This window comes from Mytilus edulis, chromosome 5 (genome assembly GCF_963676685.1).
Source record: "Mytilus edulis chromosome 5, xbMytEdul2.2, whole genome shotgun sequence".
Classification (NCBI taxonomy): domain Eukaryota; kingdom Metazoa; phylum Mollusca; class Bivalvia; order Mytilida; family Mytilidae; genus Mytilus; species Mytilus edulis.
In genome coordinates, this window is record NC_092348.1 from 50,726,097 (window position 1) to 50,743,622 (window position 17,526).

Sequence of the window (17,526 nt, forward strand, 5' to 3'; positions counted from 1 at the left end):
CCTTTTGTGGTCATAAACCTTGTGTTTAAATTTCATAGATTTCTGTTTCCTTATACTAAAGTTATTGTGCGAAAACCAAGAAAAATGCTTATTGGGCTCTTTTTGGCCCCTAATTCCAGCCTTCCCTTTGGGGTCATAAACCTTATGTTAAAATTTCATAGATTTCTGTTTACTTATACTAAAGTTATTGTGTAAAAACCAAGAATAATGCTTATTTGGGCCCTTTTTGGCCCCTAATTCCTAAACTGTTGGGACCAAAACTCCCAAAATCAATCCCAACCTTCCCTTTATGGTCATAAACCTTGTGTTTAAATTTCATAGATTTCTATTTACTTATACTAAAGTTATAGTGCGAAAACCAAATGTCCTCGGACGACGACAACGAAGAAGACGCCAACATTGCACCAATATACGACAAAAAAAAATTCAATTTTTGCAGTCATATAAATACTAGAATTTGAAATGTTAAAAATAAATAAATGTGTCCATGGGACATATATGATGTTGGGTTTGCACATAACATTTCAAAGGAAAATAACTCATGAATAATGAATGTAATGCTACCCAAATTTGTACTTGATCTGAGTTTTGTGGAAATAAGCATTGTGTAAGTTAGAAAATAGAATGTAAAGGAGCATAACTAGATGGTAAAACTAAAAGTGACGCCACCAAAATTAAAACTTGATTTGTGTTTTGTGGTAATAAGCATTGTGCATAATTAAGTTTCATAAAATCTTAACTTAGAGAACAGAAACTAAAATTCAGCAATTTTTTTTATTTGTAAAGGGGCATAACTCTAGAATGGAAAAAATGGTGCCATCAAAATTCAAACTTGATCTGTATTTTGTTTTGATATTAAGCATTATGAATAATTTTTATAACATTTGGTTGAGGCAATCTAAAGTTAGAGAACGGAAACCATTTTTTGGGAGGTACAGACATACGAACAAGGGTAAAACTTAATGCCCCCTCCACTATGTAGTGGGAATAAAAAGATTGGCCCCTTATATCATGGGAATTATAAATATAATAAAATATATATTTTTGTAAAGTATACAAAAACCAGGTGCTCCGCAGGGCGCAGCTTTATAGGACCGCAGAAGTCGAACCCTGACATTTTGGGGCAAGTAGGGATACAACATTCAAGCTTGATACAGCTCTAAATTTGGATTGTGATTAAATAGTTGACACAACATAGGTTTCTGACACAGAATGAATGTGGTCTAAGAACTTAAACTTAAAAACTTAAAAATTTTAAATTGGACATTTACCTATTATGGTCCAATAACCAAAATCAAAATACATGGTTAGATTCAGCATATTAAAGAACCACAAGAATTCAATTTTTGAAGAAATCTAATAAAGTTCAATTTTGAACCCTTTAGACCTCAATGTTGACCAATTTGATAACTGGGCCCAAATATCAAAATCTAAGTACATATGTAGATTCAGCATATCAAAGAACCCCAAGAGTTCAATCTTTATAAAATCAAACTAAATTTAATTTTGGACCCTTTGGACCTTAATGTAGACCAATTTGAAAAAGGGACCAAATATTTTAAGATTCTGAATACACGGTTAGTTTCGGCATATCAAGGAACCCCAATATTTCAATTTTTGATGAAATCAAGCAAAGTTTAATTTTGGACCCTTTTGGTCCCTAATTCCTAAACTGTTTAGACCAAAACTCCCAAAATCAATCCCAACCTTCCTTTTGTGGTTAATAACCTTGTGTTTAAATGTCATAGATTTCTATACACTTATAATACAGTTATTGTGCAAAAAGCAAGAAAAATGCATAGTTGGGCCCTTATTAGCCCCTAATTACTAAACAGTTCTAAATAAAACTCCTTAAATCAATCCAAACCTCCCTTTTGTGGTCAAAAACCTTGTATTAAAATTTCATTGATTTCTATTAACATATACGAAAGTTATTGTGCGAAAACCAAGAAAAATGCTTATTTGGGCCCTTTTTTTGCCCCTTATTCCTAAAATATTGGACCACAACCCCCAAATTCAATCCCAACTTTCCTTTAGTGGTATTAAACTTTCTGTTAAAAATTTATAGAGATCCATTCACAAAAACTAAAGTAAATGTCCGGAAACTAAATGCGTCTTCGGACAACAACGCAACAACATCATACCATAATACGACGCAAAACTTATAACCAAAAACTGGATAAAAATCTAAAAGAAATAAATGTTGAAGATTACATTTTGAGAAATGTTTTGGAACACATATTGATTATGAATTACCTTCCTTTGTGCCATCATTCATTTTATATGAATATTGATCAAAAGAAATCTATATCTAGCATTATTGAGAGAAAAAACTCTCTTTATACAGATTGATGACACTGTCATTAACACAACCATGCTAAAATGTGATCAAAGAAATTTATGGTTGTACAAATTCATGCATGGAAAACATAATTTCAAATTATGGAATATAAATTAGTTCCCTCCTCACCTTTTGTGATCGTTTTTTCAGTCCTTCCAAGTCTAATATTTGTTCCTCTTCTTCAAATTCCTCATCATCATTATATGTCTGAAATGATTTGCAATAAGAAATTTTGGAGAGCTATAACTGTAACAGTAGTTTGATCAATAGGGTGGATACATGTATCTTCTTGGGATTTTATGATTTTTATCAAATCAAAACATGGAAATATACATTATTATTGTATAATAAGATCACCAAATTGACAAACAGAATGAAATACAGACTAATTTTATGTAGAAATGTCATTAAAATGGAACTGACCTTGTTTTCAGTAGTTATAATACTGTGTTTTAAAATCTTAATGGATATTCACATTACTGGAAAAGAAACTCAAATATGGCTACACATGCTATTCAAGGGATATAACTCATGCAAGTACCAATAACATATTTTAAACTTAAACAGTGTTTAATGGTCCCAATTTTTAAATGAACTGGTCAAGACCATTTTATACCAAAAGAGTTGATCAGTCGAACTAGTTTGGTAATTTTCATGTTTTCAATATGAACAGCATTGAAGTTCACAGCCCAACTAGCTCAATAACAGATTCTCTGGTGTCAGAGTAACAATATGTAACCAATTTAGAAAAAGTCAAATAGACATCAATCCCAAAATTTAAGCAGAATGTTTATTTCTTTTCTTACGATTTGAGACCCAAATAATCCCAATGGTAAATATAAGGTCATAGTCGAGTAAGACTTTTCCTGATATATTTTTTTAACGATATCTAGAAAAGGAGTTTTATTTCCTGTCAATATTTTAAGCTTATTTTGTTGAGTAACGATTAACTGACTACTCATTTACAGTATCAATTTTAACTTCTAGATTTTTTTAATTTCTCCTGACTACATCCTTAATACTAACTCATATAGTTTTATAATTGAAACATCTATTTTCTTCATAATCAAATGGTAAAACTGAGGAATAACAACACCAAATAAATCACACAGGACTTTTGTTTGATAGTCCTCACAAGTTTCTAATGAATTAGTCCAAATTTTAAAGAAAATGAGTGTTTGTCAAAAGAGACAGGACTGGCACTCAATGCTCTCTAGGATAATGATGGCAATTAAAGCATATAACAGAGTGAAGGAAAAATACTCTGCATATTTCAAATAGGAGATTTTATAATGGAAAACAAATAGTTAATAAAAACAAATAAGAATAATCTACCTGCATCATTGTTTTTTCTATTTCTCCTAATGTTAACTCTGCGTCATCCTCAACTATATTTTCTTCGTCCATTTCTTCTTCTGGATATTCTGGTCTATATTATGTCATAAACAATTTATTGATAAGACAATTTAAACTTTTTTTTTTAAATAAACTGTAATCAGGCTTCCAATCTCAACAAATTATCCCTACAAAGGTGCTGACAGTCTCCAAGAGGAGTAAATTTCTTATCTAAATTCAATGCATAAATCTCAGTCTGACTAACAAGACAATTAAAATGAGGTGCCGTCTACTAAGATTAATACAGGAAAATTTAACTAGCATAACAGACTGAAAGACCACTGTTTATGGTTTAATATCTGGTGGTTCAGTGTGTGTGAGAGTGGAGACTTTAACAAATGATTTTCATCAGTCATGGCCTCCAAACTCACTCAAAATGGCAAACAAAAGAATTAAACATAAACATGATCTTTTGACTACTAATTAAGCTAGTTCAAATTCAATGTTGCAGAAATGTATTTGGAATGTTGTGTGCTGTAAGAATTGATCTAAGTACGTACTGATTTGTAATTATATTTTTTTTGTTTTTCAATTTTGCTGTATTCAGTTTCTCTTAAGGTAGCACAATACAAAGATTTTTCATCCCAAATCAGACATCTTTAAACTGATGTAATTCCACTCATCCTTCTTTAAATTTTATAATTGAGGTACCAAAAGAAAGAAGAATGATTAATCTTTCAAATTGTGATAATTTCATTATGACATAATTATTACATAATCAATTGTTATGTAATTAGTTGCTATATTGTGATGTCCACACTTGAATGAATTTAGCGTCTTTGTTATTTATAGCATACCAAAATATTTTATAGATTCTTGCACAACATAGTTTGACCTCCAAAACTGTGTCTCAGATTTTTTCCTATTGCATTTCATTCTCTCTTAAATCTTCAATGAAGTTTGCAACATCAATTCATAAGAGATCACTAAATTCAATTGGGTATACAATTTGTTCTATTGATGTTTTTAGAAACCTGAAACCCAGTTTTGGAGGTCAAGCTGTGTTGTACAAGAATCTATAAAATATTTTGGGCTGCTATTAAGAACAAAGATGCTAAATTCATTCAAGTCCGGACATCACAATATAGCAACTAATTACATAACAATTGATTATGTAATAATTATGTCATAATGAAATTATCACAATTTGAAAGATTAATCTTTCTTCTTTCTTTTGGTACCTCATTTATAAAAGAGGGACGAAAGATACCAAAGGGACAGTCAAACTCATAAATCTAAAACAAACTGACAACGCCATGGCTAAAAATGAAAAAGACAAACAGAAAAACAATAGTACACATGACACAACATAGAAAACTAAAGAATAAACAACACGAACCCCACCAAAAACTAGGGGTGATCTCAGGTGCTCCGGAAGGGTAAGCAGATCCTGCTCCACATGTGGCACCCGTCATGTTGCTTATGTGATTACAAATCCGGTAAATAGTCTAATTCGGTATAAAATATGCAGAAGGATGAAATGAATTACATCAGGTTAAAGTTATCTGATTGGGACTGAAAAAATCTTTGCATTGTGCTACCTTAATGTATTATTATCATTTTATTGTAATGGGATTTGTAAGATATTATAACATGGCAATGTATTTTTTTTCCAAGTAAGATTTCTTTCTCTGTCTTTTTTAAAATTTTCAAAATATGAAGTGATTATATTACATTGTACTTGCATTTTAGTATCCTTTGTTTAATTTTGAACTATGATGGCAATGTTGCATTGGTGCAGATCCAGGAGGTTCAGGTTAATAAAAATAAATGGGTACTCCAGAAATGTTTACTTAGAAATTCTTGCTACAAAAATTATACCAATTGCATACTTTGCTGTGTACTTTGTGTACTTTGGTAGTTATCTCAAGCAATACTTTTAACAGATTCACCATCATTTTCAGCATTTCCTTTCAATAAAAAATAACTTTGAAACTCTTGATTTATGGAAATGGTAGAAACTTAGATGCAAGCTTATATTCATAAAACTTACCTTGACCAACTGAAATGTGTGTTCTTTAGAGCTTCATCTGCAAGCCTGTCTAATACATATATGCAATGCTCTCCACAACCCTGCTTTAGTTTAGATGGTGGGAAGTCTATAGAATGTTGCTGTAGGATATTACATAAATGATATCAAATTTTTGTATGTAATGAGTGGTAGGAATAGATCACTATTTCATGCTTCATGATATATATATGAAAAGGGTGGAAATTAAGAGTTATTTATATCGTTAGGTTGATATTCACACTTGCTTGATTATATCATAAGCATCTGAAACTAATCAGAAGTCAGTTTTAGTTTTTGAAGCAGTTAAGCCACAGTCGTAAATGCATTAGCATTTTGTCAAACCAATTAATCTCTATTTATTCGGATGTGGTATTTCCACTGATGATAGTTATAGATGCTATTAATCCGACCATTTTGACATTTGCACCTAATTAACATTCAATGGTTTGTAGACATGTATTTAAGAAATTCAATAGTGTCAGCGGTCTTTATTGAGAATAAGGCAATGTAACTTTTTATCAATTTTCCATTTAAAATATAAAAGTTAGTGAAAGAGTAACTCTTTTGGGTGTAATATTACTACATTTATCTGACCAAACATATTTTATTGTCTATTGAAAATTTAATTTCTTCATAATGAAAGATATAAAAGGGGCAAATAGAGAAAGTATTTAAGATGTGACGAATTTATTGGAAAAGCAAGGTGCGATTATTATGATTGCCTTGCTTCCAAAAAAAATAAACATGGTGATGAGAGGTCCCCCGAAAAAAATCTGTCTACTAATGTACCAGAAGATGGAAAATATCAAAACATATCTATGGGTTTGTATTTTGGTTAATTGATATATGACAAGGCATATATTTTCGATAAATATAACATATGAAAAAGGGTGGGGTATTTTCTGTCTCAGCTGCTCATTCCTACCAAAAAAGTGAAGATATGAAATTATTTTTGGGAACCGGTGAGCTGATGCGAACCAATAAGAAAAACGGATCAAAATCCAAAATCTATTAAAATACCAGTACATTATAAGATCCAACATATTGAAATCAATCAAAGTTTGATTTTTCATCCTTATTTGGACACATATAAAACCACGGCCCAACATCAAAATTCCAAATACAACGTAATGTGTTTTAATTTAATTAGTCTCTGGTGCATGATTTTTTTTTATTATTAATTGATTTTGGCTTTGAACTAGCTTCAATAACTGTGATTACTATCAAAATCATACTTTCTTGTTAATTTGAACTGTTCACACAATTTTTGATGTAATTCTGTAAATCAATGTTAATTATTTTGTGTTATCTCGTCTCACTATTACTAATATTACAACTTTGATGAGTATTTAGTATGAAACTTAGGAGTACAGATGCAAACATATTTTTACAAAATTTATAAATTTCTGGTTCCAGTACATTAGTGAAAAGGAGTAGGTTCGGAAAGGTCCTTAAGGGCATACGAATGATAATACGATACAGTTTTGAACCTGTATTTACAAGTTGATGAAAATTTGCATAAAGACTATTTTTTACCTGATTAAATCAAATATGTAATAAAAAATATACTTTCATGTGCTACTTTTTGAGTTAAACGAGGTCGAAATTTTGTATATTTGCTCAAAATTCGGATTAAATGTGGCCGTATTTTCTCTTTCGAAAGAAAGCCATAACTTTTTTGTTTTTAAAGATAAACACAAATTGTTTTTTGTTAAATAATTTGTTATTTCTGTATTTTATAAGTATTTTTAAAAATGTATGCATTTTTTATTCAGAAATGATACATATTTATCAAATGGTCATGAATTGAGAAAAAAACGTCATTTTTTGCTGTATATTTATCAAAATAAAAAAAATGCACTATTTAGTTTTATAAAATTTGGTCAACATAATCTTTCTTGAAAAATGAAACAAAATGTCAATTTTAAAAATTGGGGTCCATGCACTCGTTTTCAAATTAAATCAGTTTGAATGATAAAAATCAGTCGAAAAATGCATCTTTTCCCGATATGTCACAGTTTGACGTCGCGAAAATAACATTTTACGTTAGCAACGTCGTTACCTCCCCTGTAACTGTATCGTATGCCCTTCAGGGAATACGATACAGTAGCAGGGGCAGATAATAACATTTTCAAAAATTTTTGTGTTGTTTTCGCGACGTTGGTAACTAGAACATTGTAATTTCGCGATGTTTCTAATAAGAACGTTATTGTTTCGCAACGTCGCTTTAAATGAAGTCATAATTTCGCGGAATATACACTGACATCATAAATCCGGTTGCGCTAAATCAAAAAAGTACCTGCTGAAAAAGCAGCCATGCCGTTTTTTCAAGACGGAGAAATTTGCCGAAGAGCTGGTAGATCAAAAGAAATACTGGAGATGAATAAAAACACTTATAAGTAGACAAAGTCGTACAACATGCACCCTATTCGTAAATAAAATAATTAATAGAGTGTATCATTCTGTTCTGGACTTGAATTTGGAACATACAAAAATTGCTGAGTTAAAATTTATATTTTTAAAAATATATAAGTGCATGCAGAAAAACTGTCAATAAAAGTATGTTAAAAAGATTTCAAAAAAATATATTGGTGTCATTTTTGGTTTGATTTAAAGCAAATTAGTACCAAATGATGCAAAATGTCACACGTCAGTTTTATAAATTGGTTGTATTTTTTTTTGTATATCAAACTGGATGTAATAGACCAAAACAAGAAAATAACCGTTCACATGCTAATAAAAGAGCTTATTATTCAATGGTTACCGTACATCATATTTGTATTTCGTTCCGTGATTGGTAAATCAGGCCATACGTTTCCCGTTTCAGTTGTTTTGAATTTGTCATGTAGGGGCGTTTCATAGCTGATTTTGAGGTGTGGGATTTACTCATTGTTGAAGGCTGTCCCATGTCCTATAGCCGTTAACTTCTACGTTATTTGGTCTCTGGTTGTGATTTGTCTTATTGGTAATCATACCAAGTCTTCTTATTTGTATAGGTACATCCCTATTGTACTTATTGAGAGATAAAAATTGAAAATCGGCAAATGTACCCTCATTGCAGAAAGACAGATCAGAAAGTGTACACACACGTCAAAACTCATCGCTGTCAAGCTGATGAGCAAATATGAAGTCATTCAGCATTTGTTCAGTAAGGTTGTTTTTTTAAGAAAAGTAACAAACATATTGTTAGACAATCGGACAACAGATCAAACAACGTGTTTGCAATATAGCTCTACTCCCAGACAAACAAGTAAGCCAATATCATTAAAATATCTATACGCCACATAAAAGGTAATGGAAGTTATCTATTTATAATGACATCGTTCAATATTATTTTCTAATACCAGATGCTGTACTCCATATGAAATGATATACTACAACTTCATTTTCGGTCGATTGAGGCAATTATGAGATGAAACAGCTTCAACTATAAAACAAGAAGTACTCCTTATATTTAAAGTTTGTAAGATGATTATCTTTTGAATGTAGAAAGAAAAAGAAAAATCGAAGTATGTCAGGGCCTTTTAAAGCTGACGATACGGCATCGGTTTTGTCATTGTAGAAGGTTATACGGTTGTCACTGTTGAAGGTTATACGGTTGTCACTTAATGGTATCACCTCACTCAATTTATAGTCGGTTCACATTTTGCCATATCAAGGCCTTTGAAATAATGTTCTATCCTCTTTCAGTACATAAATCAATTTAAAACTAATGACGGACGGATATGCACCTTTATACTTATATCAGAGTTTTCTTTATTGCCGTAAAGTTAAAAAGTAATCTGCTAGAAACCTTTGTTATATCCTTTTCTTTATTATAAAAAGGTTTCTGTCCAAATTTCTTTTCGTAAATGTTTAGCACAAATGTTGTGCCATTTTACAAGGAACCATCATATGCATTTTTATGATAAGTATCAACGTTTTGGAAAACACCTGCATAATTATACTTGACAGTATAGTCGTGTACAGCAGGAACGATTATACGACGTTTTTGCGATTAAAACGTAATATAACATAATTTAGCGCCATACTGACAGACGTCGTAAAATATTAAGGTATATGGCTTTTATTGAAAAAACAAGCACATGGACCCCTATTTTTTTCTTTTGCAATCAATCAAGTACTGTTTCATGAACATTTAATTAATTACATTTCCAAACTGTGTAATGTGTAATTAGTGTAATTGATCATTTTTACAATGTAATGTGTAATTTAATTAATTACATTCCAATGTAATTGACCCCAAATCTGGTCGACGCGTGCGCTCCATGTTTCCTGGTCCTAAATTTAGTTGAATTTCGGCCAATTTTGTAAATTTTTGCCAAAATCTCTTGTCTTGACCTATTTTGGATGTAAAAATCAACGCTTTAGAATAAAACTTCAACAAAAATAGTTGTATTTAACTTTCACACATGTCTTAAAATCAACTTAAAACATTTTTCATCTTGTGGCATTGAACTTAATAATCGGGACTATTTATGGGCCTTACCGAACTTACTCCTTTGTCTTATAGTAAATACACATCAACCATCAACAACCCTCCTATTTATGAGTGTTCTGTCAAATTTTCTCAAAGAAGTTGCATTCACAAAGTATTTAGGATGGATGGAAAATGTGACTGTAAGACACAGACTGTTATTATTACCTTATTACCCATGACATTACAACTCACAATAAACAAGAGAATCTCTATAGGATATGGCAACATTCACATCAAATGTGAGATGTTATTTTTCAAGGAACACAAATTCATAAATCAATGATGTATATCTTCCCAATAATAAAATGTGAATGTACCATGATGTACCATTATTTCATTTTGTTTCTGACAAATAAATGGGTAAATTAAGTTAAAACAGATGAACAATAGTTTGTATTTAGACACAAATTTACTATACTAAAAAATCAAACAATAAAGGAATATTTGTATAAACAGTGATTACTTACATATTTCCTGACTTCATCTAAAATACTCGATATTGTAGCATTAGGATCATCATACTACAAAAGATATAAGCACAGAATTATGTTAAGTTTGCTGCACAAAAAATCAAACTTGATCTGTATTTTGTGGAAATAGGCATTGTGCATAAGTTTCATAACATTTGGTCTAGAGTGAAAGAACGGAACCAACTTCCCCCTACGGCAGGGGCATAAATATTGTCGAAGGACATAAGCTTCTTGTTGTGCAATAATTTCTGTACTGTACTTATTTCTAGATGACATCCTTCTGATAAGTTTTAAAGTCTAGTTTCCATCTAACTATAATAGTTGTTAGTGGGAAAAAACAAGAGGCTCTATAAAGCCTAAATTTCTCACCTTTCAAAATCTTATCTTGTATTGCCTATATTTTTTTATGCTTCTTCAAGTTTCTACTTAGCTTATTGTGTTTTAAGGAGGCTCGCGGGTACAAAATTTTCAGCAAAAAATTAAACATATGTTTTTTCATTACAAATTTTATTTATTACACTATTAGTTATTACTTTATGATATGGTACAAAAATCAACCCAAAAAATCGATTGGGTTCGAAATTCAGCCCCAGATGACTCTAACTTTTTTTATATCATTGAAAATGCTCCAAATTATCTCCTTTTAGTCCAAAAATGCCGTTTTTTTTGGCATTAAAATTGAAATATCTTTTTAAACACATTGGTGCCCTAAATCTTTTATTATTGTTTTCACATAAGCTGTACATAAACCAAATAGTTGTAAAATTTAAGCAATTTATGTAATTAGGTTATTTTTTTTAATTCGATATAACCTCTATTTCTCCTATTAGCAGCAGAAAACCAGATGCTCAGCAGGGTGCAGCTTTATATGACTGCAGAGGTTGAACCCTGAATGGTTGGGGCAAGTATGGACACAACATTCAAGCTGGATTCAGCTTTAAATTAGGATTGTGATTAAATAGTTGACACAGCATAGGTTTCTGACAGAGAATGAATGTGGTCTAATGAACTTAAAAAAATTTGTTTTGCCTTTGAGCAATTCACTATGCTGTTGAATATTAATCCTCTCAAAAAAATGTTTGAAGAAATTTTCTTTTTATTTATGAAATCTGAAATGAGAAAAATTGAACCCCCCCCCCCCTTTTTTTTTCACATCCCCCGTTTCCCTTATTCCAAAACTGATCTCAATTCAAATTACTAATGGAGTTTGCAACAATAACTACTCACTTAAATACATCATAAAATATTAAAATGTAAAAAAGTGCTTGTTATCACTGAATAATAAAGATTGTTTTAATTTATTAGTTGGTAGTAAAAGTGAATATACATAGTATATTGTATAAAACAATGATTTAAGTTGATTCAACTACTATTCTGGACAAAGAAAGATTACTCCAATTGAAGATTTCTTGCTATTGCGCAATATTGTGCAATTAGATATTTCTTGCTATTGCGCAATTAAAAATACTTGCTATTGTCAATACTGTGCAATTGAAGATTTCTTGCTATTTTGCAATACTGTGCAATTGAAAATTTCTTACTATTGCACAATACTGTGCAATTGAAGATTTCTTGCTATTGCACAATACTTAAAAATATAATAATTTTGGATCCTGATTTGGACCAACTTGAAAACTGGGCCCATAATCAAAAATCTAAGTACATGTTTAGATTCAGCATATCAAAGAACCACAAGTATTCAATTTTTGTTAAAATCAAACTTAGTTTAATTTTGGACCCTTTGGACTTTAATGTAGACCAATTTGAAAAACGGACCAAAAATTAAGAATCTACATACAGTTAGATTTGGTATATCAAAGAACCCCAATTATTCAATTTTTGATGAAATCAAACAAAGTTTAATATTGGACCCCGATTTGGACCAACATGAAAACTGGGCCAATAATAAAAAATCTAAGTACATGTTTAGATTCAGCATATCAAAGAACCCCAAGAATTCAATTTTTGTTAAAATCAAACTAAGTTTAATTTTGGACCCTTTGGACCTTAATGTAGACCAATTTGAAAAAATTCAGAATCTACATACACAGTTAGATTCGGCATATCAAAGAACCCCAATTATTCAATTTTTGATCAAATCAAACAAAGTTTAATTTTGGACCCTTTTGGCCCCTTATTCCTAAATAGTTGGGACCAAAACTCCCAAAATCAATCCCAACCTTCCTTTTATGGTCATGAACCTTGTGTATAAATTTCATAGATTTCTATTGACTTAAACTAAAGTTATAGTGTGAAAACCAAAAGTATTCAGACGACTACGCCAACTTGTTACAAATATACGACCAAAAAATTTCGTATAAAAAGGATATAAACAAAAATGTATGCTTCTTTCGGAGGCAGATTGTGATCTTAAATGAACAGTGACCCCATTTTTTAATTTCATTTTTCTATTAAGTATATGATAAAGTTCATTTATAAAAAAATATAGCGAATTCTTATATTAAAAAAAATATTTGATTTATACATGGAGCCCCCTTAAAGAAAAATGGCAATATTTCAACATCTCATATAAATAACCTATAGGGATTCTACAAAGGTGTCATATATATTTGGCAATTTTGTTTGTCTTGTATTGCTGATAGCTTTGCTATTTACAGTATCCACTTATCAATTTAGCAGGAGAAAACTTGAAAATTAGTAAATCAATGGTCCATTTGCCAATTACCGATTTGATTCTGTTATTACACTCTTTTTAAACGAATTACTTCCCTTTGTGAATTGTAGACTGGTTCCATACTGGACAAAATTGGCTTTTGCCAATGCAAAACATAGCAAATTGAAAGTGGTTTATCGGTGGTTCAACTAATTTTTCAAGAAAAACAAATTCTGATGACAAAAGTATTTAGCTTAACAACAAATTAATGCAATTAAAAGATTTGAAAACCTTAAAGATTACTCACATTACGCATGGTTAAATTTGCTCTTTCTGTTAGCTCCCCATTGTAAATAAAAATTAATGTCCCTCATAAGGGAGACAACCAAAAAGGGATCTCTAATAACAGGGTCAACTGACAGGAATTGGCAAATAGCCTATTAAACATGTTAGAAATAGGTCATCATTATTGAAGGGTCAAAGCTCCCATAAATCATCCATTTGGTTTGTAGCAAGTTGATATTTTTGAAACTCTTGTATTGCTGGACATTTTTGCATTATAAAGTTTCTACTTTTTTTAAACTTTAAAATTAGTCAAGAAACATTACTAAGGGGCAATAACTTCTATAAGAAGTCATCTAATGACACAAATCTTGTGAGTGCAGTACCAGCATGGGTTTAGTCTTAATCAAAAATTCTTGAATGAAATCCACTTCAATTGATGGGATACTATTGTTATTGAACTTTATCATTGTGTTTTTTTAATTACTGGAAGAAAGATTACACATATGGCAGGATATTTTCTGGACTAGACATTGTGAATATAGTTTAATTCAACAATGCCAGCGAGGAATACTACGAAACAGGGCAATGGCGGAAAATTGTTTTCGGACATGTGTACTGTTATACAGGATAAGTGTAACGATATGAAGGACGATAATATGACAGGTAATGAGACTATGGAGGCTCTCAATGAACGCTTCATTAAGGAAAGTGATAAACTTCAGGATACGGAGAAAACATCATTAAATGTAATGACACTGCTGATGCCCGTTTTAGATGCTTTCTTGGCCCGTAGGGATGAAACTTTAATGATTCACGACACAAAAATCAACCAATTGCAGGTAGGAGTTCGTAACATCGAATACGCGAATGACACGCTAGATCAGCAGTCGAGGAGGGACCACATCAGTGTGACTGGCAGTGGAAGGCATTGAAGTGGTAATAGATGCTCTAATGGCTTTAGCTCTTGCTATGTAGGTTGTTTTGACTGGAAAGATCGGTGACGCCTACCGAACTGTTTAGAAAACCCCAGGGAAAAACAGGCAGGTGATGGTAAAGTTTGAAAACCGCACTGATAGTTTTAAATTCCTTGCTAGTAGGAAAGTATTTAAACAAACTGAGTTAAAAGATGCATTATGGTAGCGAAGATTTGATGCTGTTGTGTTTTAAACTCTTTCAATTGGAAAGAAAAAATGATGACGTCAAATACGCACACACGTGTGATGGTAAAATTCATTGTTTTATGAAGAACGGTGGTGATAGAGTGGTGATCGCATCCCCCGACAACCTATTCAAACTAGGAATCGTGGACGTTGATTATAAAAAGTTGGGACTTACTGATCATGAGCTGTAGGAGTGCGAGGAAGGGAAATGTCTAGACACCGAGTCAGTGCTTGATGTCAGTGATGATAAATCTGTGATTCAAAACGAAGTGCTTGAAAATGAAAATATCTTGCAATTTAAAAATATCAAAATTTTAACCCTTAATGTGTGTGGTCTTGTCTCTAAATTGAAAAATCCAGATTTTATTGAATTCATGTCTTTATATTATGTAATATGTCTTACTGAAACTAAAATTGAACAATGTGATGATGTTGAGGATAATGGGTTTAAGCTACTACCCTCTGTTATAAGGCAAAATTGTACATCTAAATCAGGTGGTATTTGTGTTTATGTAAAAGAATATATATGCAATTACGTCAATGTTAGGGACCCATTTACTTGCTCTAGTCATTGTGTATTATGGTTCACCATTGATGTTTAGCTATTGTTTCAAAAAACTTTATTTGGGGTTGTTTATATATCCCACCTGATGGTAGTTTATATAGTAGTGATGACATGTTTAATGAAATCAGATTTACCAGTTTGTTTACTTGGTGATTTCAATGCACATTGTAGTAACTGTAATGAATATGTTGACATTGATAATAATATTCTTGACTTTTGTAATGTGCCAAATATTGAGCAAAGTCTTGTTAATAATTTACATATATTAGAGGAATGTGGTATCCCTGTTGTAAGACAATCTCAATATAAGCATAAGGTTGATAAATATGGCAAAACATTATTAGAACTATGTAGAAGTTTAGAACTGTTCTTTGTTAATGGTAGAGTGGGTAATGACAGGGATATTGGGCTTACAACTTGTAATAATTCTGTTATTGATTATGCCATTGTATCAACAAATCTATTTCAATGATTGTTGATTTCAATGTATTAATATTTGATCCAATTCTTAGTGATATTCATAAACCTATTTGTTTACATTTGTGTACAAATTTAACTTGTGTTGTTGATGTAGATTTGAATAACTCTAATGTTAATGACAATGATATGGACAATAAAAATGACTCTAACATTGTAATCACCTTGCATGGTGAATCAGAGTCTATTGTAAAACCAATATGGGCCAGAGACAGAGCACCAGTTTTCACGGAGAACCTAGACGGTACCAGTATAGATGAACTTTTGAATAAATTAAAGGATATTGATCCTAAGAATACTGATAATGTAACTGTCAATAATGTTGTAAATGATTGTGTTAATATTATAAGGAATGCGGCAGAACAAGCCAATATGTTTGTTAAAATCAATGATAAAAATGTTTAAAAAAAATGTAACTCTCAATTTGTACATCGTAAGAAGTATTTCAATAGTGAAATATTTGGAAAGTTTAGGATTATTATGTGAAGAACAGGCAGGCTTCAGAAAGGGGTATGGCACTGTTGATCATATCTTTAATTTGACATGTCTCATTGATTTGTATTTATCTATAAGAAAAAAATTGTATTGTGCTTTTGTTGATTTTCGTAAGGCTTTTGACTCTGTTAACAGAATATTATTATGGCAAAAATTGCTACGCAATGGTATAGATGGTAAATTGCTGATTGTATTACAAAACTTGTATAAAAATGCAAAATCTTGTGTGAGAGATGGATCTAATTGTTTAGATTTTTTTGCATCTAATATTGGTGTGAGGCAGGGTGAAAACCTGTCGCCCCTATTATTTTCTATTTTTCTTAATGATTTGACTGAGGGTGCTATAAACAGTTTCGTCTAAAAAACTAGGGGTTATTCCCCGACTAAAAATAACCATGGAGGGAAACCCCTGTTTATTTACTCAATTGGTGAAAAAGTATCATGTTTTTTGTATTTGATTGTAAAAATTAGTTAATTAGCTTTCAATTAAAACAGGTTGAATGATTGAAATAATTTTAAAAATTATATTAACTTTACATGTTCTGAGAGGAGACAACACTGTAAACATCCTATTTTTATGGCAGTGAAAATTGAAAACTTATTTGCAGCCACTGTAGCTCTTTTCGGAGCAGGAAACCGTACCCTGAAACAAGATTTTTTTGAAAGGCCAGGTAAAAACCTACAAATTTCCTACAGTTTTGATTATGTGCATGGATCATGTCTTCATGGGTGTGCACATGACCTGGTTTCAAGTTTTTTATGTTCAAATTAGACCTTTTTTCCCCCCATGTTGATTGGATGGAATATTTTTAATATATTAAAAGTACACATTATTTTTTTTTTCATTATAAACTAGAGAACATTCTGATTCCAGTGATATCTAGTTTTATACAAGTATCTTTATTAATCATAATTTATAATTATTATGCATGGTCCCTCAAAATGTAGAAAAAAACTGTTGATTGCACCCTGAGTTTATGTCACATGTTTATAGTGGTCTGAATGATGTTTGTAATATGTCTCATTTACTGTTTGACAATGATGATATTGAAGTGTATTTTAAATTGTATCTGTTGTTATATGCGGATGACACAGTCATTTTTGCAGAATCTGCAGTTGAGCTACAATCAGCATTGAATGCAATGTATTTATATTGTGAAACATGGAATCTCAAAGTTAATACTGAAAAAAACAATGTTGTTATATTTTCTAAAAGTCAGGCTGATAATGTTC

The 17,526-nt window shown here is 31.1% G+C and overlaps 1 protein-coding gene across 2 annotated transcripts in view; it reads right to left on the reverse strand.

The window, feature by feature from the left end:
- The window catches only part of LOC139525457 (intraflagellar transport protein 57 homolog), a 29,505-nt gene that overhangs the window by 7,153 nt on the left and 4,826 nt on the right, over positions 1-17,526 (reverse strand). For both annotated transcript variants that reach the window (XM_071320806.1, XM_071320807.1), the window contains exons 4-7: positions 10,695-10,748; positions 5,730-5,848; positions 3,677-3,770; positions 2,471-2,548 (exon numbers count right to left, since the gene is read on the reverse strand). In XM_071320806.1, coding sequence (XP_071176907.1) covers positions 2,471-2,548; positions 3,677-3,770; positions 5,730-5,848; positions 10,695-10,748 — 345 coding nt within the window. The remainder of the gene's footprint in view (positions 1-2,470; positions 2,549-3,676; positions 3,771-5,729; positions 5,849-10,694; positions 10,749-17,526) is intronic.